This window comes from Leptodactylus fuscus, chromosome 6, assembly GCF_031893055.1.
Source record: "Leptodactylus fuscus isolate aLepFus1 chromosome 6, aLepFus1.hap2, whole genome shotgun sequence".
Lineage (NCBI taxonomy): Eukaryota > Metazoa > Chordata > Amphibia > Anura > Leptodactylidae > Leptodactylus > Leptodactylus fuscus.
Window position 1 is genome coordinate 157,085,775 of NC_134270.1, and position 27,836 is coordinate 157,113,610.

Genomic DNA, 27,836 nt, shown 5'->3' on the forward strand with positions numbered 1-27,836 from the left:
AATATTGGTCTACTCTTGCTGATCACCCCGATCAACTATTTAATGGAGTCTCAAAGGTGGGGTGATCGCTGTCTATACCAACCCAAGCTATAGCATTCATAGGGAAGACGTGCCATGTTATGAAACCAACTGGGATCTGACTTGTGAGAACAAAATAGAGCAGCAAGACCGGGTAAGGATATAGAGGCCTGTATGTGTGAGAGATTCTCCATCTAATAAAGAAGATGAAATAACCTAGAAATATCTCTGAGCAGTACTGGCATAGTGATGGAAAGTTCAGCCATGTTGGCAGATTTAGTTGCCCATAGTTTTATAAATCTGGCCCATTATATGTCTATCTGTATCTTCTAAGAGAGCAGATCAGTACAATGGAGCAATTTTGTTTTTCTCCCTTTTTCTTTCTAACAAGATCAAAAACCCGTAACCTGTGATATTTTTACGTTCCAGAAAGACGTTCAGGTCCTCTTTGAACATGTTCAATGAATCCACCATCACCACTTCCTTGCGAGCTCCATAATCTCACTGCTCTTACAGTAAAGAATCCCAGTCTATGTTGCTGGTGAAACTTTCTCCTCCAGATGTAGAGGATGTCTCCTTATCACTGTCACTGGCCTAAGTGTAGAAGATGTCCTCTTGCCACTGGCCTAGGTGTAGGGGATGTCCTCTTGCCACTGGCCTAGGTGTAGGGGATGTCCCCTTGCCACTGGCCTAGGTGTAGAGGATGTCCCCTTGCCACTGGCCTAGGTGTAGAAGATGTCCTCTTGTCACTGGCCTAGGTGTAGAGGATGTCCTCTTGTTACTGTCACTGACCTAGGTGTAGAGGATGTCCTCTTGTTACTGTCACTGACCTAGGTGTAGAGAATGTCCTCTTGTTACTGTCACTGGCGTAGGTGTAGAGGATGTCCTCTTGTTACTGTCACTGACCTAGGTGTAGAGGATGTCCTCTTGTTACTGTCACTGACCTAGGTGTAGAGGATGTCCCCTTGTCACTGGCCTAGGTGTAGAGGATGTCCCCTTGCCACTGACCTAGGTGTAGAGGATGTCCTCTTGTTACGGTCACTGACCTAGGTGTAGAGGATGTCCTCTTGTCACTGCCACTGGCCTAGGTGTAGAGGATGTCTCCTTGTCACTGGCCTAGGTGTAGAGGATGTCCCCTTGCCACTGGCCTAGGTGTAGAGGATGTCCCCTTGCCACTGGCCTAGGTGTAGAGGATGTCCCCTTGTCACTGACCTAGGTGTAGTAGATGTCCTCGTGCCACTGGCCTAGGTGTAGTAGATGTCCTCGTGTCACTGGCCTAGGTGTAGAGGATGTCCTCTTGTTACTGTCACTGACCTAGGTGTAGAGGATGTCCCCCTGTCATTGGCCTAGGTGTAGAGGATGTCCCCTTGTCACTCATTGGCCTAGGTGTAGAGGATGTCCCCTTGTCACTCATTGGCCTAGGTGTAGAGGATGTCCCCTTGTCACTCATTGGCCTAGGTGTAGAGGATGTCCCCTTGTCACTCATTGGCCTAGGTGTAGAGGATGTCCCCTTGTCACTGGCCTAGGTGTAGAGGATGTCCCCTTGTCACTGGCCTAGGTGTAGAGGATGTCCCCCTGTCACTGGCCTAGGTGTAGAGGATGTCCCCTTGTCACTCATTGGCCTAGGTGTAGAGGATGTCCCCCTGTCACTGGCCTAGGTGTAGAGGATGTCCCCTTGTCACTCATTGGCCTAGGTGTAGAGGATGTCCCCTTGTCACTCATTGGCCTAGGTGTAGAGGATGTCCCCTTGTCACTCATTGGCCTAGGTGTAGAGGATGTCCCCTTGTCACTGGCCTAGGTGTAGAGGATGTCCCCTTGTCACTGGCCTAGGTGTAGAGGATGTCCCCCTGTCACTGGCCTAGGTGTAGAGGATGTCCCCTTGTCACTCATTGGCCTAGGTGTAGAGGATGTCCCCCTGTCACTGGCCTAGGTGTAGAGGATGTCCCCTTGTCACTCATTGGCCTAGGTGTAGAAGATGTCCCCCTGTCACTGATCTAGGTGTAGAGGATGTCCCCCTGTCACTGGCCTAGGTGTAGAGGATGTCTCCTTGTCGCTGTCACTGGCCTAGGTGTAGAGGATGTCCCCTTGTCACTGGTCTAGGTGTAGAGGATGTCTCCTTGTCACCGTCACTGGTGTAGATGTAGAGCAGTGGTGTAACTAGGAATGGTGCTCTCCCCACGTGTTCCTGAACATAGTGTGATGCCGCATAGTCACTTTTTTTTTTTTTTTTTTTTTTAAATTACATTCTGCAGGCCACAATTGTGCACAATAGAAGAAAAATGGCCGTACCAGTGATTTGTATAGTGCTATGTTCTTCTCATGAGAATCTATTCCTCTTGATGCATCCCACGATTTTATTTGCCTTGGCGGCCTGGCACTGGTCACTAAAGGTAAGCCCACTGACCACCAATCTTACCCTCCCCCCCACCTCCTCCTCCTCATGCTTCTATAGATCCCCTGTAATATTCTACTGTATTCCACAGTACTAAATATCTGTAACCTCTACCAGGTCATTAATAAACGGGAGCGGAACCAGAACTGACCCCTGTAGTTCCCCACCCTGGTGACTGTGACCCATCCAATACTGACCCCCCATGGCACCCCACTGGTGACTGTAACCCAGTTTGTGTGTTTCCCCTCACCCTCTGCATTACCCATGTCCCGCCTAGAATTGACCTCTCATAGACATTGACCAGATTACCCTGACTGGACCAATTCCTCCTAAACCCATGCTGATTGGGTGTTATAAGATTATCTAAAGTATTCCAAGATGGCGTCTCTTAGAAAACCTTAAAGTAGCTTCCCCACCACCGAGATCGAATTGCCGACCTATAGTTTCCAGGCTCGTTTTTTACCCTTTCTTATATATGGGCACCACATTTGATATTCACCATCCTTGTGGGACGGACCCTTTGTCGGGGAGTTCTTAAATGTTAGATATAGGGGTCTGTCATGAACGAAAATAGCCTGTGCTCTTGTTTTATGGGCCATTATGTTCCATCGGAACGTGTGTGTAATATAACCGCTTTTACTGTATTTTCTACATTATTAGATACCTCTTAGAACCCGCCATTGTGTGACTATGGGGAAAACTTCCCATTCCTCCTAGTACAAGCAACAAAACTGATTGTAATAAAAAGCGTATGACATAACAAAAAGATACCGTATAGCGGCGTAACCTCAAAGTGGTAAAAAATATAATAAATTCCTTTGTGTAGAATTACCGTGAAAAGTCAAGTAGCTCCAATATGTGAATAGTAAGTGGTGAGTCAACCTTGTAAGACATATAATCTTATACACCAAGCACTCGTCAGGCCTCGCTATGTAGGAGGTTGAGTCATGAGCGTGACACCATATGGGTAATAATATTCATTTAACTGTTTATTTGTACATGAGTGTAAGACGGCTGTATGGCGGGATTATATTAACCACAGAATAAGATTACAATGAAGGATAACGCCTCTGTTACAAGATGTAGGCAGATAACTCAGGACTCGCCCTATTGACTCGCTCCCTGCTTCCTCGCCCTGTACTATGACTTCTGCACAGGTCACATAACACTTTCCTCTGTTTGTCAATAGGTCATTTTCTGAATTTGGATTAAGTCCCTAGGGGGCTGCTGTCAAGTAAATCCCTTAAAGGGGTCGTCCAGTACATTAAAATTATTGTAAAAATGCGGAGCATGGTGGAAAAATATCAAAATATGTGATTCCTGTTCCAAAGATTTTTGGTCCCCCTGCTGGTCTCTAACCCCACAGACAGAAAATGACCGCTCAGCCATCAGTGGTCTTTTCATCAGTACGCTAACTGTTTAGGAATGGATTGAGGAACAGCAAAGAGTTTGAGGAGTCGATTTGATCTCCAATTTCTCCAGATCCTGTGTTCTCGATCTTCTGTAGGATGTAATGGAAACACAAGTCCAATCCATGGAGACCCAACCTCACTCAACTTCTATGACTTTAAGGATCTTCTCTTGGTCCCTGATACCACAGGACTTCTATAGAGGTCTTCTGGAGTGCGTGTACTGCTGGGTCAATGCTGTTTTGGCAGCCCAAGAAGGATCTACACAAATATTATGGCTGACTTTATATTTTGTCACATCTCCGTCTTCAGATTTTCGGTGTAGGTGCGGTTCTCAACTCCGAAGAAACAAGCTCATAAAAATGTGAGAGCCTTAGAGGAACAATAGACATAATAAAGGTGCACAAAACCTGAGCTCCTTCTCAGCCGCCAAGACTTCTACTTACTTAAGCCACAAGCCGCAGAGTCCATTGCATTCCAGTCTTATCTATTATCATTATTTGATCGGTGGATCTAGCAGGGCTTGGCGTTTTTCTCCCCACCCCAGGAAGAGCTATTGGAGGAGGCGCTTTCATTTTAGCAACGTGTCCTGAAAGCTGTTGTCTCAAAAATATATAAAAAATTGGGTGTTCTCTTCAGACTTTAAGTAGAGTATAATAGGTGGAGGTCCAAGTGAGGGAGTCCCCTTCCTTCACCTCTTCTGGGCCTCCTCAATGTCCAGTGTCCTTCTGGGTCCCCTTCCATCCTCATGGGTGATGTCATACACTCTATGGTCCAGCTGAGGCCTGTGATAGGACCCTGAGCACATGATGTCACCCAGGAGGCCAGAAGAGGACTGAGAAAAATCATCAGACCTTCTGAGGACACCGAGAAGAGGTGAAAGAAGGGGAGTATAACTTTTTTTCACCTCACCTGGACTTCCACATATTATATTCTGGGGCCTGAAAAATCTCCAGAGAATAGTAATTTCACTTCTGGTTCGTGGGTGAAGAACCCAAAACTTTTAGAAAACTTGGTTCAAATCTGGTTCAATCTGAATTGGTTTTCTCACATCTATATGTGATGCCTGAAAAAAAGCTGCATAGAGCGGCTCAACAAAAATGTCCATGAGTCTCGTGTTGCATTGTCTCAGCCGCAGAAAATCCAAACTTGTTGGATTTTGGTTGCACATCAAATGCAGCATTTTGTTCTTTGTGTGTTTTTTTTTTTTACCATAGACTTCAATCGAAGTGGCATGTGACTTGTCTGTGGTTTTATTTTTTCGGTATACCTAGGAGATGGATCAGGGCAGTAAGTAACTGAGGGGAAGGACAGAAGGTCATGCAGGAAGGACAGAATGGCCGACCAAATGGAGAAACCTTGGCACAGGACCATAAGCGGTATAAATAAGTGAGTTGAGAGTTGTAGACTTTGAGAGGGGGCATCATAAGACTGAATTGCCCGTCATTGGTGGTGTTGGGATGGCATGACTAGGTGAGAAAACCGGCGCCCGATAATCCAGATAAACCACGAGTAGAGACGGCCGCCCGGGTACTAGATCCTCCCTACAATTGTTATTTCCACCCATAGACTTAACCTTACTCTCTAAGGGCTCGTTCACACGGTGTAACGTCCCGCGAGATTTGGCACGTGTACGCCGCGTGACCCTTTGCGTGCCGTACACGCTCCCATTGAGTTCAATGGGAGCGGGGATCGTATGCGCCGCGCTAGTTTGCGGCCGTGAATAAATGCACGGCCGCAAACTAGCGCTGCGCATACGATCCCCGCTCCCATTGAACTCAATGGGAGCGTGTACGGCACGCAAAGGGTCACGCGGCGTACACGTGCCAAATCTCGCGGGACGTTACACCGTGTGAACGAGCCCTAATATTGTACATTCTATTCTAATATATTTTTGGTTTTCCATGACGTATTCTTGTTATTGTCCATTTCACCAAAGCCAACCAAAGCTTTAGCTATAGCTAAGAACACCAACCATTAGCGGGAATCCTATTATCCACCACCCCACATAAGGTTACTGCCTTCCTATATACAGATCTGCCCTTGGTTAGTCTTGGTTCTGGACAGAATGTAGAACACATCCATTGTGACGTCATCCCCTGCCACCATTCTGTCTCATACCGTACCTGCTACATCATGGCTTCTTGGGTTTCCCTCTTTCTTATCCTTACTTTTTCTTCATGTCCCATCCTGGGCATGTTAGATTGCGATCCAAAATTTGTAAAAAATCTTGACCTTTATCTGAGCTCTAAAGTGCCTCCAGATGTCCCTGATAGACAAGCCTTCCTGGAGAGCCTGAAGAAGGAAATCCTTGGCATTTATCGCACCTCCTTCAAAGATAAAGAGCATCTCCGCATCATTGGTGAGCACACCGAATGGACACGAGATAGAGATATTGGGAGATTGTAAATTAAAGGGATTGTCTGGAACTAGGATGCTAAGCTCCACCTTCTCTTCTTAGGCCAGCGACATCACGGTCATCGGTGACATGGCCAGAATGCAGCTCAGTCTTATACAAATGAATGTGGCTGAGCTGCAATACCAGGCACGGCCACTATCCAATGTGTGGCGCTGTGCTTGGTAAATAGTGAAGATGCGGCAGCAAGCGATATCATAGTCTCAGACAACCCTTTAAAGCAGGGGTAGGGAACGTACGGCTCTCCAGCTGTTGCAAAACTACAACTCCCAGCATGCATACGTGCTCTGCTGTTTTTGGAACTCCCATAGAAGTGAATGGAGCATGCTGGGAGTTGTAGTTTCACAGCAGCTGGAGAGCCGAAGGTTCCCTATCCCTGCTTTAAAGGGACATTCTAGTACAAGTACTCAACCCTCAACCTCTCCTCATACAATCATACAGAGGCAAATGGGACAGCAGAGAGCATGAAATACACCCACCCAATCCAAAAAGAGCGGCTCGTGCTGAGACCCCATAGGGCACCCTTTGTTCACAGTGCTTTATGTAAATTCTGTGACCACAAAACTGATTCTATGATCACAAATGTCAATTTTATGCCAACAAAATAAATTCTATGACCAGGAAGTAGCTAATGTAATATAGAACACATTTGGGGCCACAAAACGCGTTGTGGACAAGCAGCGCCCCATGGGACCCCCACCAAACTAGGACCCATTCCCCGTAAACCTTGTTATGATCGGAATATCCCTTTACTAATACAGAAATCTCACGCCAAGGATTTACTCTATCTACAGACACTTGAGCAGGGGGTTGGCGGTGTGAGGCCTTGCTCTGTAGGATGATGTAGGTGACTTATGACTATGTCACTATGTAAGAATACAGAATTGTAAGGATGTAATGTGAAATATATTCATAGAAACACAAAATATACATTTTACATACAATAATATAAGGGCAGAATTTTCTATTGCGCTCTGTGGGTATATAGGACACTATGCGGTATATAGGACACTATATAGGGCGCAGTATTATAATAGTGATGTATCATTGATACCATTGGTTGTATCACCCGTAGATATACGAAGTGTTGCCAAACTGAAGAAGATGGTGTTTGACCACCTGAGAGGAGTGGAATTTCATGGTAAGGACCTATATTCGGGTTATGGGGTGGTGGTCTGACATTATCGTTGGTACAGTAGGGGGCATTGTGTTAGTAGGGGACGATACAGTACCAGTACCCCATTCACGTGAAGACATGGCATAACATGTTGGCGGAGACATTGGATCTATCTATAAAAGTTACTATACTCTGCGCCCATGATGTAGGGGACACCCATTACCGTTCTCTTACGACACCATGTGAAGGCTATACCAGACACAAGGGCCACAGCCAAAATTCGATGAATAAAATTAACCATTTCCTTTCTCTAGGCCTGAATCCGTTCAAGCTGGATATAATGAAACTACAAGAGGAATTGACATTGCAGATGAAACAATCATTGGAGCACTTTGCTGATATAGGTATCTGGAAGGTCTACTGTGAGGATATCATGGTTGTCTACACATAGCTTGTCCTCCTCCGTGTCCTTTCCCATCCCTTGTCGAACTTGATGGACATACAGTACTGTGAAAAAGTTTTATGCAGGTGTTGAAAAAATGCTGTAGAGTAAGAATGCGCTCAGCAGTAGAAGGGTTAATAGTTATGGTTGTAAACCCCATCAATATTTGGTGTGACCTTTGCTCTTTGGAGGAGGAGGAGTCCTGGAAGGGATGATATGGCTCCTACAGATATAGCCCCCATCTTAACATCATCCAGTCCATCTGGGATGACATGAAGAGACAGACGGACTGGAAAAAGAGAGTGCAACGCAAGTGAGAACACCCCCTTATTTGCCAAAAATAAGCTATTAACCCTTCTATTTCTGAAAGCATTCTTATAAAATAACTCATGTTACGATAAGTTATTCCAAAAAAGCTCCAAAATTAGAATACATGGAGACCCTATAGACCCTATAGTTACCGGGTGATGGATAAGTCATTGGTATTCCACTTGGTAGTACATGGATACTGACATGTTCAATGTCTTCTCTTGCAGCTTGTTCCCAGGATTGCTGTAAGTCACCGTCTTTTACATCTTTCATCTGTTTGGACATTTTTAGTATAGGATTTTTTAATTTTTACCCTATACTCTTGGTTCACAACTGCGCTTCAGTTTACATTCCTCGGTTCTACTAGGGGACCCAAAACGAGGAAACTCAATCCACTTACAAAGTGGTTATCTGCGGAAACCCTCAGACCCCGTAGACTATAACGGAGCCCGCCTGGTTTTCACCTGAAAGGACTTTTATCTCCGTATTTTTCAAGCGGATTGAGGGACGGATAATATTCATCATACTGATCCCCTGATGCCAAACCTTAGACCCAATGCAGACAATCCAGACCAGAAAATCCAGTCCGTTCATTGGTCAGATTTCTCCGTCTGGACCCAGTCAGAAGATGGGACTACTGGTGATTTATGATACTGAGAGTCCCCGTCTCCTTATGGAGCTCATGTCGTATATAGGCATTTCAGCATCATGGACCCTGACTAAGTTCGGATTGAAAAATCTGGCTGATGTGCAGACCAGATTTTTTTGGTCTGGATTGCTCCGACTGTATGAGGCCTTACTGAGTCCATTGGGCTCTTCTTCTTGAACCAAAGTGAAATCACAGAAGAAGAGGATTCTCTCTGTAGATACAAATGAGTTTCCATGTTTAAAAGTGTATAGGACAGGGACAGCAGACTCCATCCATGACTGGTGTATGACCTCTATTTCTAGTGGTGACCGAGGGACCGGCTCTGGACTGTTGGACGTGTCTTCGAATCAGATCTCAGTGTTTCAAAGGATCAGTATGTGGAGGTACGAGCGGCTTTTATTACACCTTATTAATCACCAATATGTTATTATGGTTCAGACCTAGAACCTGGAAACCATGGCCAGATATCAGGAGTTTACTAAGCCAAATGCACCAGAATCCCGGCTTAATTAGCACTAAAAAAAACCTTTCCCACATGTCTCACATGAATTTTATTATGTTTTTTAGACATCTTTTCTATAAGGAGGTGGGACTTAAAAGGGTTATCCAGGATTAAGAAACACGGCCGCTTTCTTCTTCTTGGAGTTATATCACTTTTTCTCAGGTGATGTCATCCTGAGAAGAAGAAAGAAGCCATGTTTTCTAATCCTGGACAACCCCTTTAACAGGGACGGGGTGTGTTGAATACAAAGGGGTTGAGATTTAGAGGCAAAATTCTATTGTAAGCCAATTAATAGGCGGTATAGACTCAGACTAGACTAATAGGCGGTATAGACTCAGACTAGACTAATAGGCGGTATAGACTCAGACTAGACTAATAGGCGGTATAGACTCAGACTAGACTAACAGGCGGTATAGACTCAGACTGGACTAATAGGCGGTATAGACTCAGACTAGACTAATAGGCGGTATAGACTCAGACTAGACTAACAGGCGGTATAGACTCAGACTAGACTAACAGGCGGTATAGACTCAGACTAGACTAACAGGCGGTATAGACTCAGACTGGACTAATAGGCGGTATAGACTCAGACTGGACTAATAGGCGGTATAGACTCAGACTAGACTAACAGGCGGTATAGACTCAGACTAGACTAGTAGGCGGTAAAGACTCAGACTGGACTAATAGGCGGTATAGACTCAGACTAGACTAATAGGCGGTATAGACTCAGACTAGACTAACAGGCGGTATAGACTCAGACTAGACTAGTAGGTGGTAAAGACTCAGCCTAAGGTACGTCATGATAAATCTTACACTATCTATTTACACTATCTAGATCTTATACAGGATTAGTAAGTCTGCCATTGTCTTTAAGAAGAGAAACATATGACAGAATGATTTTATTTCTTCTATTTTGTGTTTCTTATAGAGCAAGACGATCTGGTGAAAGAAAAGACAGAAATAAGTGTCTTTCTTGTTCTAGTCGTAGAGATTGTCATCGTCTGCTCCGTCCTCATATTGTAAGTTGGTGTTTAAGACCACAAAAATGTCTTGGCTGAGGCCACATGTGTGCTGATTTTGTGGCTGCTTTCTAAGCCAAAGCCAGAAGGTAGAAGTGTAAGGGGGTGTCCACACGCAGGAATATGGCTCCGATTTGGGGATTCTGCATCGGAATGTGGATGCGCTACATCAGTATTCCGCCAATGGAAGCCGGCGACTGGAAAAGTAACAGGAATTCCTCTTCGTTTTCCGCTGTGTAAACAGCCCCTAAGGCCCGGTTCACATCTGTGCATGGGTTTCCGTTCGGGGAAACCTAATCCACATAAAGAAGCGGTTACAAAACCCGCGGACCCCATAGACTATAATGGTGTCCTTGTGATTTCCACCTGAAAAATACAGAGGCAAAATTGCTGCTTGCCAGACTCTTCACTCTACACTTTTTGTGCGCAGAGGGGAACGGAATGACCCAAAAACAGATGTGAACCGGGCCTAAGACCTTCCTTTATATTTCCCATTCTCTTTTAAGTCTTTCGGAACGATCATGAAAGTACAAAGTGACTGAAGAAAAGAGTAATGTAAATCCCATTAATATTTGGTGTGACCTTTGCCCTTTGTGTTCCATAAGTTCTTCTCGATACACTTACGGGAACTCAACAGAGAGGTTGTTCCCGCCATGTCGGAGAACAGATCTTCTGTGGATGTAAGCTTTCTCCAATCCGTCTGTTTCTTTATGTAATCCCAGACAGACTGGATGATGTTGAGATCAGGACTTGTCGGGAATTTTGGAACTTTTGGACAACTCCTTTGAGGAAACATTCTGTGTAAAACTGATAAACTGTGCAGGGCTGGAGTGGAAGGCTCCTGATACAGCGATTTTGTGACTTTATCTATAGTCGTATTAACCAGTTGTTTCCTGTAGGTTTTATCACTGCTATAAAATGGAGCTGATGCTGTTTAAAGAAAAGACAACCAAACTGTGGCGCCAAAAAGAGACAGAAGAGGGGAGCCATAACATTTGACAGCAGCCGCTCAGGATCGAGCTGTATCTACAAGGCCTTTGTATTGTGCTAAACATAAAAAAAACGTAACAATACAACGCATTGAATATGTTTAAAGAGGTTTTTCCACCCATTGGATAAGTGCAGATCATTGGGGTTGGACTGCTGACGACACTAAGAATGGGGTGCCTTGTGCTCCGGTCTGCTGGTCCTCTATGGGATCTCCAGAGATGGCCGAGTACTGTATTTCGGCAATTTCTGCCAGGTATCTGCCAACTTCAGTTCTGTTGATGGTTTGTTTCATTCAACATTTGGGATAGAGGAGGATGGAAGAGGATGGTAGTACAAAATAAGAGCTACAGAATGAGATCGCCCTCCATTGTGTAAGGTTAGTCTTTTTGACTGGCCATAGAACATACTCTGCTGTCTAAGCAGAGAAGGCAGTAAGGGGGAAGGAGGGAGTCAATCTAATAAAGTATCCCATGCAGGGCTTATTCTTGCTGTTTTGCTGCCTGAGGCAAAAATTGAAATAGCCCCTATCCAAAGTTAAAAAATTAGGCTTGACTATTATTGCGCATGCGCACTCAAGCCGCCTGACTAAGATACCTCACTGAGCCCCTGTGATTGAAAGAAGCCAGGGACATGCACCCGGCTTCAGTGTTCAGCGCTCCGGAGGATACTCAACGGTCTCTAGAGAGGGACCGCTGATGGGAGCAGGGTTACCAGGGACTCAGGCATGGCACATTAACAGACAGGCTGCGTTGCAAGACATTGGGGACAGGTAAGTATGTTTTTTCTCTTTGTTTTATGTTACACCTGACCCGTCCCCTCCAAAGTTTGTCCAATTCCAGGAAAACCTCTTTCATAATAATATCCCATAGTGGCTACTTCATATAGTACAATGTCCCATTGTGGCTACTTCATATAGTATAATGTCCCATAGTGGCTTAAGAGACCATTGAGACCTGTTATTCATCATTCAGACTGGAAGAGGCCCAAAGACCACCGGTGCCTGAGGCCGAGGGTGGTGAGTAACACTGTTTGTTGTGTTTAATCACCTCCTCTGGGTGTCTTCTCATTTTACTCTAGGGCCTGAAGATACCCCCGAGTATAATAATAGCAGTTCTATTTCAGATGTTGTGGTTCGAATGAACTTACAAGGTTCATCTAACAAATACTCTCAGGGCCATCCCGGTAATCTGCCGCCTGAGGCGAAACACTCATCTCACCTCATGGCAGATGCCACTCTAATACCACAAGGAGAACGTAACAAGAAACACATAAAATGTGCTGCGGAATAAAATTCACACAAATCAATAAGGATAAATCTTTTTAATGGGGAAACCAAAATCTGTAAGTGTTCCATTAACTCTTCAGACAAACGTCGTCCTTTCAGCTAAGTGTTTTTTTCTCAGCCAGTACATCAACGCCCTGAAACAATAAAGTCTAATATTAAATCACACTTGCCAACTCTCGCAGCAGAAATGGCCTACCTCTGGGGCTCCAGCAGGTCTCTATTAGCTTCTATGTAACGAAGGCGTGTTGCGTACCAGTCATGTCACAATAAGGGGTAGGCCAGCAAATGAGATGGTGTTATATGAAGCACAACCCATAACATTCAATGGAAACACTCACATGATGCTCAGTACAACCAGCAGAATAAAAGCTGCAACTGCCACGGTGGACAATCCGTAACGCAACATGTCGGCCTTCGTTTGCTCTTCACGATATACAAGGGCGATTCTTTTTTCATCCTTTCCTTTAAGGAGAAAGAGCACACAGTAGAGATTTCTGAGTCTGTGTTCTAGACATTTGATCCCATTGTACCATAAGTTGCCAACTTGGAGTAAGATTGGGACAAGTTAAAAAAAAAAAGTTGAGTTTGATACCACCCAAAATGTCTTTAAAGAGATTCTACCATTAAAATCTATTTTTTTGTTGCTAACACGTAGGAAAAGCCTTAGGAAAAGCTATTCTTCTCCTACCTTTAGATGTCTTCTCCGCGCCACCGTTCCATAGAGATGCCGATTTTTGCCAGTATTCAAATGAGTTCTCTCGTAGCACTGGGGGCGTGCCCCAGCGCTCAAACAGCACTGGGGGCGTCCCCAATGCAGCGCCGCCTCCATCTTCATCAGTAACGGGTCTTCATCGCGTCTTCTTCTGTGGGTTGTTTTCAAACTTCTAGGCCTCGGGCCTAGGGTAAAGCCGACTGCACATGCCCGCCGGCCACAAGAAAATGGCCTCTTACACAGTATTGTAAACGGCCATTTTCTTGTGGCCAGCAGGCATGGAAGTTTGAAGTCACCGCCGGAAAAAGACCCGTTCCTGAAGAAGATGGAGGCGACGCTGGAGAATTCTCTCGCAGCATTGGGGACGCCCCCAGTGCTGCGAGAGAACTCATTTGCATACCGGCGAAAACCAAGGTTTCTACTTAACGGCAGCGCGGAGAAGACATCTAAAGGTAGGAGAAGAATAGCCCTTCTTAAGGCTATTCCTACATGTTAGCGACAAAAAAAATTGATTTTAGTGGTAGAATCCCTTTAAGGGTGGGTGGTCACAAAGATGATCTAGTTGGCAGGTGGTCTTTTAGAAAGCAACCTTATATTCAACCAGTAACACATGGTATATCAATTTACTAAATTCCAAGGACTATAGAATAAAGCCAGACTTGAAGTTTTGTCTTTGCTTTTTGTGAATTATATTATGTTACCTTATTCTTTGATCATACAAACCAAGGGACTATGTAACGACATATGGAAATCTTTCTACAATATATACCCATGCAAATGTGGGGACTCAGGCAGGATGGCTTCTCTGTTTTACACGTGCTGCAGCTGAACACATCCATCTTTAGCCAACCTATGGAGGTATAACACATCTAAAAATTAGAAAACATTTCTTATTTCATTCTTAAAGGTCCAAGTAATGTTTTCAAACAATTTTTTTAAGATTTTTATGTGAGGTTATCATCTATATTTAAAATAAATAAATAAATAAAATCCTGCAGTTCTGACTCTGGCAACCAAGCCAAATAATATGCCGCTACTTCCCGTTTTCTCTAGGAGAATTCTTTGCAGCAGCTCCTTCACTTCTCAGCATAATGATGATCACAACTATTATGTACTTCTAGATAAGACACTGTATCGGCCAGTCATCATTTTCACAGTTTACTTATCCCCCCTTTGTGCAATGTACATGTCACAGAGCATGCCTAGAAAACTAGAACTAGAAGGTTCCGCTTCAGATTATTGTGGCTGTGACCCATGGTGCATCTCCAGGAGACAGGAAGTCTTTGGCTTAGTGGCAAGAAATGGAATTGCTAGATTTTAAGATTTTTTTTAAAAGTATAGTTAATAATATGGAAAATTAAAAACATCACCAAAAATTCTCAATTTTGAATTTTTTGTTTAATATTCTGTAGTAGTACTATATACAGTAGTACCGTATATACTCGAGTATAAGCCGAATTGTTCAGCACAGTTTTTGCTGAACAAGCAAAAAAAAAATATATATATATATATATATATTTTTTTATTTTTTTTTTTTGGGGGGGGGTCTATGGCCAGCCGCAATAGTAATGTATAGATATAATGTATAGATAGTATGTATGCATGTATATAGTATCTCCCATAAAATAGTGGGAAAAAAAAGCTTTAAAAAATATATATAATAAAAAAAATAAAGTAAATAAAAGTCCTAAATCCCTCCTTTCCCTAGAATACATATAAAAGTAGAAAATGACTGTGACACACATACACATTAGGTATCCCTGTGTCTGGCAGTGCCCGGGCTACTGAATATAGGGGATCTGCAGTGCTCCCGTTCCGTCGGGAAGGGGTTAATAGGAGCACTGCAGATACCCTATATTCAGCCAGGCTGAACTCCAAGTGGTGGAAGAAAAAACAATCCTCAATCTCAGGGAAGGGGCAGACAGACAACCAAAACACCCCCTCCCTTTCCCCAGCATCTACTGCACCCAAAAACTCAGACCATTTTAATTTTTGAAATTTTCCAGTAGCTGCTGCATTTCCCCCCTCGGCTTATACTCGAGTCAATAAGTTATCCCACTTTTTTTGTGGTAAAATGAGGGGGGTCGGCTTATACTCGAGTATATACGGTACTATATACAGTAGTAGTACAATATACAATAGTCATACGGTATTCTGTAGTAGTACTATATATAGCAGTACAATATTCTGTAATAGTACAATATGTTGTAGTAGTTTTATATACATACTGTATATGCCATACTAGTACAATATACCATAGTGCAGTGATGGCGAACATTTTAGAGACGGAGTGCCCAAATTTCAACCCCAAACCCACTAATTTATCACAAAGAGCCAACACGGCAATTTAACCTTAATAATGTGCAGATCCATAATTGCACAAAATTACAGAACTGCAAAATATGGTCATATGAATGGGGCTTTATAGAGCTGTCTGCTTCACTGTGACCCCCACACAGTCCAAGCTGCTTCACAGTGACCTTCCACAGTAAAATCTGCTCAACAGTGGCCCCCACATTGTACAATCAGCTCCACAGTGGCCCCCACATTGTACAATCAGCTCCACAGTGGCCCCCACATTGTACAATCAGCTCCACAGTGGCCCCCACATTGTACAATCAGCTCCACAGTGGCCCCCACATTGTACAATCAGCTCCACAGTGGCCCCCACATTGTACAATCAGCTCCACAGTGGCCCCCACATTGTACAATCAGCTCCACAGTGGCCCCCACATTATACAATCAGCTCCACAGTGGCCCCCACACAGTATAATTTGCTGCACAGTGGCCCACACAGCACAATCTGTTCCATGGATGGGTGCCCAAAGAGAGGGCTCTGAGTGCCACCTCTGGCACCCGTGCCATAGGTTTGCCATCACGGCCATAGTAATACAATCTGTATTTTTAGATGGACTATAAATGAATAATAAATCTTAGATAAAACACTCACCACATTCAGTGGGTGAACAGGCTGTAAGAGAGAGACATGGAGATTACCAGTGTGAATATCGCCCTATTCTCTCTCTCTCTCTCTCTCTCTCTCTCTATATATATATATATATATATATATATATATATATATATACACAAAGTATAAAACACCAGTTGAAGGCACGGAGCGCTCAGTATTTCTTTGTGTATTTTTGGTATATTCTATTCTGTATCCGTCTCTAATATTTCCTCAGCCCATCTTTAGCCTCGGCCTTATAGCCTGAATATGGCTACATAGATGTGTACATTACTTAGGATTCCAGTCGCCCAATGAAGCCAAACGACTGGATATATTAACCTTGGTATTTATAAGACCAGAAAATATTACAGGGACTGTCGTGGTGTCCGGTCGTGCGTTGTCTTACTTTGTCCACTATAACAAACACATACACAATCTTCTAATAAGGGTAAGGCCACACGGAGGAATTTGCCACTTATTTGGGGGAGGATTCCGCCTCTATTTGTGTTTTTTTTCGGCAGTATTTTTCATTGCATTTTTGCAGAGTTTTTGAAAACGCATTTTTACCGCTGCAGATTTTTTTTTGCAATGCGTGGATGGAATTATTCAGAATTTCATCTATTTTGCAGGTAATGTAAAATGCAACATTTTTTGCTGTGGTGTTTTCACAACGTGGAGCCCTGGAAAAAAATCAGTCAGTCTGTGGGCCACCCCTTTCACTGACTGTGCTTACACCCCTTCCATAGGCGATACCTTTTTTACGGTAAATCTGAAGATCACGTTTGAACATCAATGTTGTCTCGTTTCGAAAAATCATCAAATCGTCCAGAAAATCTTGGTCTAAAAAAAAGATGAGAAAATCTGCAGGGATGGAACATTACTATACCAGTATATGAAGACACAATCTTATGGAAATTCCATTTAGTACGCTCAGTTTATTCCTATAGGTTGGGGAAAGTGTTTTAAAATATTTTGCTAATATATTTTATTAAGGAATTTTGAAAATTTTGTCAAATTTTTTCAATTCTTTTTCCCTTATCAGTTGTCCTAAATGACTGTCGCTAAGGAAAATCTGCACTCAGCCTGTACAGGGAAAATACGTCTCTCTATAACATGTAGACATCTCTGATAGTCTGACTCTCTTCTTCACGGACTGTTGAAATATTGGCCATGCTCTGTTTTTGTTCATTTTCTCAGGTTCTTCTACGGTTGCCTCTTGGCCAAAAAAAATGGATGCTTTTCATGGCCATCTTGAACCACGGTCATGTAAATGTAGGGTAACAATCAGAGGGACGGGGAGAAACTTTAGATTTATAACCTATTTACACAAGGGAGGGTTACCTAAAAGAGGGAGCTATTACTGTATGGGGAGACTATGTGGGATTAGGCAGGATCAAAGATGGAAGAGAGCACTGGGCAGGGTTAGAGGCGCGGCTTAATGTCCAAAAATTGAATGCACAAGTTGCGTTTTACGTCATCTTCAAGTTGGGAGCAGAGACGTAGCTATAGGGGGTGCAGTGATAGCAATGGCTACCCAGGCCCCCAAGCCTGAGGGGCCCAAAAGCCTAAGCAGAGTATTATACATAGTACATGGTAAGTAGGGGCCACATGACAGATTTTGTCGTGGCCCAGAAGCTTCAAGTTACACCTCTGGTTGAGCGGTACGGATGGACCGGGATAGAAATTGGATGGGGGGGATCTAATTGAACTTTTGCACCAAGGCATGTTAACCTTTAACTCTTTAACGGCTTTAGGACATGGCGGTCAGTCACTATAGGTACAATAGTCATACCCGTCTTCTGAGAATGAAGAAACGTCTCAGCTTCTGCCTGAATGTGATCGATCAAGGTGTTGAAATGGTGGATTTCTGCAGGTAGAAGAGAATAAATCCATGTCAATGTCGGGATGGGGGTCTGGGGGTCGGACCCTGACCAATCTGATGACCAATATGATATCTAGATGATTTGGGACTGCAACAAATGTTCTGTAGGAGGATACAGCATTACTATCAGTGGGGTAATAGTAGGGGGTCACCCGTTTGCCCCCTCACCCAGTGCTAGCTCCTGATCATGCGGGCTATATAATACTCCCCTTAGATGCTGCTGTCAATGCTGATCGCAGAACCTAAGGTGTGTGTGTGGTGACGTGATCGATCGGAGGGGGCCCTAGGTTTTTGCATAATTCCATTTAATTAGGAAGAACGTGAAAATTTTTATTTTTAATATACAATTTTGATATCAACACATCTGACCCAGACAATAACATCAACACCATAAAAAACTGAAAAACCTTATATAGGTATTGTTATATTATTTCATCACAACCAGCTTGGCTTTGCGTCCAACATGGGGGTGATTTGCTGTGTTATACGTCGTAAGAATTGTGTTGTAAAGGGTTAACATTTCTTCTTGAAGATTCTTTTACTATCCTTAGAACCCATCTTTGGAGGGGAGGGGGGCAGGGTTAGGTTTCTATAGGACCAGACCTATCAGGTTTATGGCCATGTGGCCGCACCAACCACTTGATGGGTTTTGCCGTCTCGTCTTTGTCGCTGTGTTACTGAATTTACTTACACTATTCTTCTTTCCTTTAATGGGACCTGCACAAAGTTTTCCCAACCAATAAAGGTTTTTCTTTGCTTTTTGGCTTTCTCTTTTTTAACAAGGAGGGGAAGTGTTGGAGGTGCCCCTAATAAAGTGCTTGGCCCCAGTGACCTCCATTGTGAGACATCTTATGCAGGAATGTTTACAGCTCAGGGCGACACAAGATGGCCGACTAGTATACTCAGTATTCAGGCTACTATGTGTAATGGCATGGTTGTCACTCATTGGAAAATCGAAAGAACTTTATTTATTTTGTACATAGAAATGTGTATATATATATATATACTAGCTGGTACCCGCGACTTCGTCTGCGGTGATTGTAGCAGTGGGTATATACAGGCGGGGGTAAGGTTTTCGTACTGTGTATAAGGTATGGGATATGAAATGTAAGTTTGTATCTTGTTTTTGCTTTAATTCAGAGAATACGTGAGACTTTTGTGTTGAAGTTACTTTGTATTTGAGCTGCTATATATACGGTGTTGTGAGAAACTTTACATAGTGACTTTGGGACAGAAGTATTTGAAGTTAACCCTTTCCCGCCAATGGCATTTTTTGATTTTCGTTTTTGACTCCCCTCCTTCTAAACCCCATAACTTTTTTATTTCTCCGCTCCCAGAGCCATATGAGGTCTTAATTTTTCCTGGGACAAATTTTTCTTCATGATGCCGCCATTATTTATTCTATATAATGTACTGGGAAGCAGGGAAAAAATTCAGAATCGGGTGGATTTGAAGAAAAAATGCATTTCTGCGACTTTCTTACAGGCTTTGGTTTTACGGCGTTCACTGTGCAACCAAAATGACATGTCCCCTGTATTCTCTGCTTCGTTACGATTCCAGGGATACCAAATTTATATGGTTTTATTTACATTTTGACCCCTTAAAAAAAAATCCAAAACTGTGTTAAAAAATTATTTTTTGAAAAGTGGCCATATTCTGACAGCCGTAACGTTTTTATACGTGCGTGTACGGGGATGTATAGGGCGTCTTTTTTTGCGGGGCCGGGTGTACTTTGTAGTTCTACCATTTTTGGGAAATGTTATTGCTTTGATCACTTTTTATTCAAATTTTCAGCAGAATCAAAACAGTGAAAAAATGGCAGTTTGGCACTTTTGACCATTTTTCCCGCTACGGCGTTTACCGAACAGGAAAAATATTTGTATAGCTTTGTAGAGCGGGCGATTTCGGACGCGCGGATACCTAACATGTATGTGTTTCACAGTTTTTAACTACTTTTATATGTGTTCTAGGGAAAGGGGGGTGATTTGAATTTTTAATCCTTTTTATTTATTTATTTTTATATTTGTTGTACTTTTTTAAAAAAATTTTTTTTTGCATTTATTAGACCGCCTAGCGGTATTGACATGGGTGGGCGGTGTCGCGGATTGTCAGAGTGGTGGGGGCAAACATGGCTGCTCCGGAGCGTTAAAGAGAGCCTCCTGGAGTATCGTTAAGGGGAGGGGCAAAGTGGTAAAGTATATATATATGTGAGTGTGTGGGGTTAGGGGCGAGGCTGTAGAGGGCAATATGAATTTTGTGGCTTGCTATGGTCCAAAGTGTGTGATATTGCAGAGATGGTGGTGTGAGTTTGGGTTTTGTGGGGGTCCTGGCACAAACGTATGTGCGCTATTGTGACGAAAAGTAGCCTATTGTTTAATCGAGTGTAATAACTATGTTTGTGGAAAATTTCAGCCAAATCGGTGGAGCGGTTTTTGCGTGATTGACCGCCAAACATCCGAACATCCAAAGGGTCCTGGGAAAAACGTATGTGCGCTATTGTGACGAAAAGTAGCCTATTGCGCCATCGAGTGTAGGGACTATGTTTGTGGAAAATTTCAGCCAAATCGGGATCCAAAGTGTGTGAGATTGCAGAGATAGTGGTGTGAGTTTGGGTTTTGTGGGGGTCCTGGGAAAAACGTATGTGCGCTATTGTGACAAAAAGTAGCCTATTGTTTAATCGGGTGTATTAACTATGTTTTTGGAAAATTTCAGCCAAATCGGTGGAGCGGTTTTTCCGTGATTGAGGAACAAACATCCGAACATGCAAACATCCAAACACACAAACCCACAAACTTTCACATTTATAATATTAATAGGATATATACTGTACAGACCAAAAGTTTGGACACACCTTCTCATTCAAAGAGTTTTCTGTAGTTTCATGACTATGACGATTGTAGATTCACACTGAAGGCATCAAAACTATGAATTAACACATGTGGAATTATATACTTAACAAAAAGTGTGAAACAACTGAAAATCTGTCTTATATTCTCGGTTCTTCAAAGTAGCCACCTTTTGCTTTGATTCCTGCTTTGTACACTCTTGGCATTCTCTTGATGAGCTTCAGGAGGTAGTCACCTGAAATGGTTCTCACTTCACAGGTGTGCGCTGTCAGGTTTAATAAGTGGGATTTCTGGCCTTATAAATGGGGTTGGGACCATCAGTTGTGTTGTGCAGAAGTCAGGTGGATACACAGCTGATAGTCCTACTGAATAGACTGTTAGAATTTGTATTATGGCAAGAAAAAAGCAGCTAAGTAAAGAAAAACAAGTGGCCATCATTACTTTAAGAAATGAAGGTCAGTCAGTCCGAAAAATTGGGCAAACTTTGAAAGTGTCCTCAAGTGCAGTTGCAAAAACCATCAAGCATTACAAAGAAACTGGTTCACATGAGGACCGCCCCAGGAAAGGAAGACCAAGAGTCACTTCTGCTGCGGAGGATAAGTTCATCCAAGTCACCAGCCTCAGAAATCGCAGGTTAATAGCAGCTCAGATTAGAGACCAGGTGAATGCCACACAGAGTTCTAGCAGCAGACACATCTCTACAACAACTGGTAAGAGGAGACTTTGTGCAGCAGGCCTTCATGGTAAAATAGCTTCTAGAAAACCACTGCTAAGGACAGACAACAAGCAGAGGAGATTTGTTTGGGCTAAAGAACACAAGGAATGGACATCAGACCAGTGGAAATCTGTGCTTTGGTCTGATGAGTCCAAATCTGAGATCTTTGGTTCCAACCACCGTGTCTTTGTGCGACGCAGGAAAGGTGAACGGATGGACTCTACATGCCTGGTTCCCACTGTGAAGCATGGAGGAGGAGGTGTGATGGTGTGTGTGTGGGGGGGGGGGGGTGCTGTGCTGGTGACACTGTTGGGGATTTATTCAAAATTGAAGGCATACTGAACCAGCATGGCTACCACAGCATCTCGCAGCGGCATGCTATTCCATCCGGTTTGCGTTTAGTTGGACCATCATTTATTTTTCAACAGGACAATGACCCCAAACACCTCCAGGCTGTGTAAGGGCTATCAGACCAAGAAGGAGAGTGATGGGGGGCTACGCCAGATGACCTGGCCTCCACAGTCACCAGACCTGAGCCCAATCGAGATGGTTTGGGGTGAGCTGGACCGCAGAGTGAAGGCTAAAGGGCCAACAAGTGCTAAGCATCTCTGGGAACTCCTTCCAGACTGTTGGAAGACCATTTCAGGTGACTACCTCCTGAAGCTCATCAAGAGAATGTCAAGAATGTGCAAAGCAGGAATCAAAGCAAAAGGTGGCTACTTTGAAGAACCGAGAATATAAGACAGATTTTCAGTTGTTTCACACTTTTTTGTTAAGTATATAATTCCACATGTGTTACTTCATAGTTTTGATGCCTTCAGTGTAAATCTACAATTGTATAGTCATGAGAATACAGAAAACTCTTTGAATGAGAAGGTGTGTCCAAACTTTTGGTCTGTACTGTATATATATATATATATATATATATATATATATATATATATATACACAAAACAAATCAGGGATCCGAACCCAAACCCCAAACTAATTTTAGGGTTCGCCATCTCTATGACAACTGTAGCATTGTACCTAATGCGGGGGCTACACTATAATACGTACCTATTCGGCCTGTGTAGTGCTTCACAGCATAGTCCTTAAAGAAATTTTCGGCCATGCCCTTAACCAGTTTGTCACATCTGTTCCGCAGTCTGCTCTCCCGAACCTGTATGGGTATAACTTGTGTTCTGATCTTATTAAATATTTCCACCACCTTGGAGTTACATTGGAAGCAGCAGGAAGCCGAAGTGAGGCCAATGGCGAAAAGAAGAAGCATAAAGCCCACGGCCATCGCTTGTAAACCGGACGCTTTTTCTGCGATAGGATTTGCAGTTTATTTATTTCAGGATACAAATGAAACACATCGGCCTCTATGACATCATCAGATTCTGCAACAAGAACTGACTCTTGGTCGCCACCTGGTGTCTATATAGTGTATAACATGTTATTGCACTGGACTTGTCTAATAGATATGGAAGAGGAATATAGCCGAATGTATAAATGTCAGAATCTAGAGATGAGCGAACAGTAAAATATTCGATGTTCGTTACGAATGGCCTCTCAATATTTGACTATTCGAACAAATATCGAACCCCATTATAGTCTATGGGAGAAAATGCTTAGTTTCAGGCAGTGGCGGATCCAGGGTTTGCGGGGCCCTGGGCAATTGACTTTGGCGGGGCCCTACTTACTGGGGGTCTCGCACTTCTAACCTGTACCTCCCAACTGTTGAAGACTAGAAAGAGGGAACAAAACGTGCGGCGCGCGCAGCAAATTAGGCCCCGCCCACTTTTATGTTGACTCCACCCATTCTCATTCAATTTTCATGTGATTCCACACAGTATAATCCTCCTACAGTCACCCATAAATTATATCTCCCCCCCATTTTCATATACACCCTTCATCTACCCCTAGTTTCATGTCCCCCCCTCTATCTCTGTCCCCAGTTTCATGCCATTCTCCCCCTTTATCTGCCCACAGTTTCATTTCCCCCCCCGTCTCTGCCCCAGTGTCATGCCGTTCTCCCCCCTCCATCTGCCCCAGTGTCATGCCGTTCTCCCCCCTCCATCTGCCCCAGTGTCATGCCGTTCTCCCCCCTCCATCTGCCCCAGTGTCATGCCATTCTCCCCCCTCCATCTGCCCCAGTGTCATGCCATTCTCCCCCCTCCATCTGCCCCAGTGTCATGCCATTCTCCCCCCTCCATCTGCCCCAGTGTCATGCCATTCTCCCCCCTCCATCTGCCCCAGTGTCATGCCATTCTCCCCCCTCCATCTGCCCCAGTGTCATGCCATTCTCCCCCCTCCATCTGCCCCAGTGTCATGCCATTCTCCCCCCTCCATCTGCCCCAGTGTCATGCCATTCTCCCCCCTCCATCTGCCCCAGTGTCATGCCATTCTCCCCCCTCCATCTGCCCCAGTGTCATGCCATTCTCCCCCCTCCATCTGCCCCAGTGTCATGCCATTCTCCCCCCTCCATCTGCCCCAGTGTCATGCCGTTCTCCCTCCTCCATCTGCCCCAGTGTCATGCCGTTCTTCCCCCCTTCATCTGCCCCAGTGCCATGCCATTCTCCCCCCTCCATCTGCCCCAGTGTCATGCCGTTCTCCCTCCTCCATCTGCCCCATTGCCATGCCGTTCTCCCCCCTCCATCTGCCCCAGTGTCATGCCGTTCTCCCTCCTCCATCTGCCCCAGTGTCATGCCGTTCTTCCCCCCTTCATCTGCCCCAGTGCCATGCCATTCTCCCCCCTCCATCTGCCCCAGTGTCATGCCGTTCTCCCTCCTCCATCTGCCCCAGTGTCATGCTGTTCTCCCCCTCCATCTGCCCCATTGCCATGCCGTTCTCCCCCCTTCATCTGCCCCAGTGTCATGCCGTTCTCCCCCTCCATCTGCCCCATTGCCATGCCGTTCTCCCTCCTCCATCTGCCCCAGTGTCATGCCGTTCTCACTCACACACACTCACACACACACTCACCATTCCTCGTTCCCTCGCAGCTCTCTCCCTCAGACACATATTGTAGCCGCGATGTGATGACGTCATCACATCGCGGCTACAAATGCCGGAGGCCGGAGCTCAGCGTTAAAGCCGGAGCTGAGCTGTGACAGCTCCGGCTTTAAACGCCTATGTATTTCATCTCATCGGCGTCCTACCGCCGATGAGCTGAAATACATAGGCGTTTAAAGCAGGAGCTGTGAGCTCAGCTCCTGCTTTAGCGCTGAGCTCTGTTGGAGTCGGGACATGCCGACCGGGACCATTTTGTTAGGTCCCGGCCGCGCCGCGGGGCCCCGGGCGGTTGCCCGGCTCGCCCGGCCCTGGATCTGCCCCTGGTTTCAGGGCATCCCACCATTCGACTCAGGAGAGTCACCAAGTCCACTATGACACCCCAGCAAATGATGCCAACGCCTCTGGAATACAACTGAGACAGCAGGGGAAGCATGTCTGGGGGCATCTAACACACCAAAGACCCTCTATTACCCCAACATCACAGCCTAACAACTACACACTTTACACATTCCAAAAAACCTCTATCAAAGTGGGAAAATACCTGGAAACCTTCTTTACTCCCCAAATGGATGAACACAAACCCCAATTTAAGTTCAACAAACATCAACAAGCACTCCTTTAAATCACGTTGACCATGACAACCACGGATGGAATAGACAATGGGAAATCCTTCAGTCCTCACCCTTAATTGTCATTGTTTATGTGTGTGTGATGTGGTGAGACCTCCAAAAATTCCCTTTTCTTCCCTTAACGTGAGCCCTTCCAAATTAAGTTACATCGTGCATGATGGGCGGGGATAAACGATGTGACATCAGTTTCGGGCACGCCTGCCTCTTCTGTCTTCTTGTAGTAACGCCCTCTGGTTCCATGTCGTCTTCCGGCTTCTCCTCTTCAAATCCCGTGCCTGCGTAGTAGCGCTTCCCTCCGAAGCGCTACTGCGCAGGCTCACTCGCCATTTTACTTAATGGCAGTTCGCGAGTGAGCCTGCGCAGTAGCGCTTCAGAGGGAAGCGCTACTACACAGGCGTGGGATTTGAAGAGAAGAAGCCGGAAGACACGGAACCAGAGGGCGTTACTCCAAGAAGACAGAAGAGGCAGGCGTGCCCGAAGATGACGTCGCATCGTTTATCCCCACCCATCGTGCACGATAGATAAGTTTTGCATATATGTTTTAATGCTTTTATTTAAAAACGGGACCGGGATTTAATATAACATTTACGGTGCCTGAATAGCCTTTTTAAAGGCTATTCACGCATATGTGGGGCTCTAACAGCAGAATTTTGTTGATGGAGCCCCTTTAAAGGGCCTAAAACTCTGCAGGTAGAGGCTGAAGTCACCTGAAGGGCCTCAATCTCTGCTGGTAGCTCAGGGCCTCTAACCTATTCGATCGAACGGCGTTTGCTCATCTCTAATGATGAGATCAGGGCTATATCTGTGTGGTAAATAACAATCATGACAATGTGGATAATGAAGATGCAGTGCAAGCGTGCAAAGGTAGGTATAGTCAATGAATCCTCCGGAAGAAGGCAGTCGCGCCGAAACGCGCGTTGGGGTTGGGTCTCTGCTCTCCTCCAGGTTTACTTACCTCTTCACTATGGGTATGTGCGTGTTCATTCACAATTTATCTTTCACCTACTGCTCTATCTGCTAATGTTATGGTCTCCGGCCACTGATAGGACTTCCTCTGATATTCCCTACCTTTGCACGCTTGCGCTGCATCTTCATTATCACACTTGTGATGTTACTTTGCCTGTATAATTTAGCAGGTTTTAGCACATTTATTTATATGATACTAGCTTTTACCCGCGACTTCGTCTGCGGTGTTTGGAGAATTGGGTGGAGACAGACGTGTGAAACTGTCAGAGCATTTGAGAAATCTTGCTATAGAAATCTTTGTATTTTTGGATTTATTTATTTATTTATTTTTTTTTTTAGGTCAGGTGGTAGATGGTAAACTTGAAATGGAAAGTTGCCGGGTCGGGGCTGAGTGGCGGTGCGGGCCAGATTGTGTGTGCGCTCTGCGGTCTGATGTGTGCCGTGCGGGCCAGACTGTGTGAGGGCTCTGCGCGGGAACTGTGCGTGTGGCATCATCAGTGAATCAGTGAAGTTGGTGTGAGTGGCCAAGTGGTGGCGCGCGGCTGATAAGAGAAGATGGCGGTGGCATGCGGCTGATGAGAGAAGATGGCAGTGGCAGAGCGGGACCTTTGTTTTTGGGGTTATGTGAGTGTGTAAGGTGTGGAAATACATGTAAATGTGATGGAGTGGGGTTAGGGCTACCTTAGAGGCAACAATATGGAGTGTGGAGGTATTTTGGGGCTGGAAATGCAAGGAAGTGTGTGTGTGTGTGGGGGGGGGGGGGGCTAGGAGTCCTACTTTTGGGACTGTCCTGCTAAGGAGCCATGTTGTTTAGCGGCACGAAAAATAGCAATATTAGTAGGATATACTGCATTGCCTTTTAGTGTGGCTTGGTTATATTTACGTCAATATTCCCTATTTTTTGCCTTTGCTGTTTGGTACACAACCATCAGTATTTACAGGGACCTATAGAAGATTATATTACTACCTTGATGCACTTTTAGTCTACTCCTAGTAGTTTTTAATGTGATGTGCACGTGATGTGTGGATAAGATGTCGGAATAGGCTTTAGAAAGGCTATTCGTCTCTTACCTTTAGACGTGGTCTCAAACAGCGATGAGGGCGTCTCCACCGCTGCCAGAGAAGTGTCTGCAAGCGCCGCCTCCTTCTTCGTCCGCCGCGTCATGTTCAATGTCTTCTTCCGGCACAGGCTTGTAACCTAGCAGAGCAGAGCAGACTGCGCAGGCGCACAGGTAAAAACCGGTATTTCTGAGGAACGGCACAGCAGAGACCACGTCTAAAGGTAAGAGACGAATAGCCTTTCTAAAGGCTATTCCGACGTCTTATCCACAAAAAAAAAAGTTTTAATGGTAGAATCCCTTTAATAAAATCTACTTCTATATCTGTGGGGCCATATCATCACCTCCAGGACTCCTCCTCCAAAGGGCAAAGGTCATACCAAATATTGATGGGATTTACATTTTGTTATCTGGAAACAAACTATTAACTCTTCTGTTTCTGAAGACATTCTCACTTTGTGGGATGTTTCCACGCCTGCCTAAAACTTTTGCACACTCCTTTGTATAATCATTTCTGGGGCATACTTTAGTCT

At 44.6% G+C, this 27,836-nt stretch overlaps 1 protein-coding gene across 1 annotated transcript; it reads right to left on the minus strand.

Annotated features, from left to right (window-relative positions):
• Positions 1-12,580: 12,580 nt before the first annotated feature.
• Positions 12,581-22,941, minus strand: IZUMO2 (IZUMO family member 2). Its single transcript, XM_075278087.1, has 7 exons — positions 22,713-22,941; positions 18,003-18,077; positions 16,964-17,050; positions 16,211-16,231; positions 14,030-14,110; positions 12,887-13,010; positions 12,581-12,682 (listed from the first exon to the last, which is right to left on the minus strand). Exons 1-7 carry the CDS (start codon positions 22,939-22,941, stop codon positions 12,625-12,627), a joined length of 675 nt encoding a protein of 224 aa, XP_075134188.1. The 3' UTR covers positions 12,581-12,624.
• Between the last annotated feature and the right edge of the window lie 4,895 nt (positions 22,942-27,836).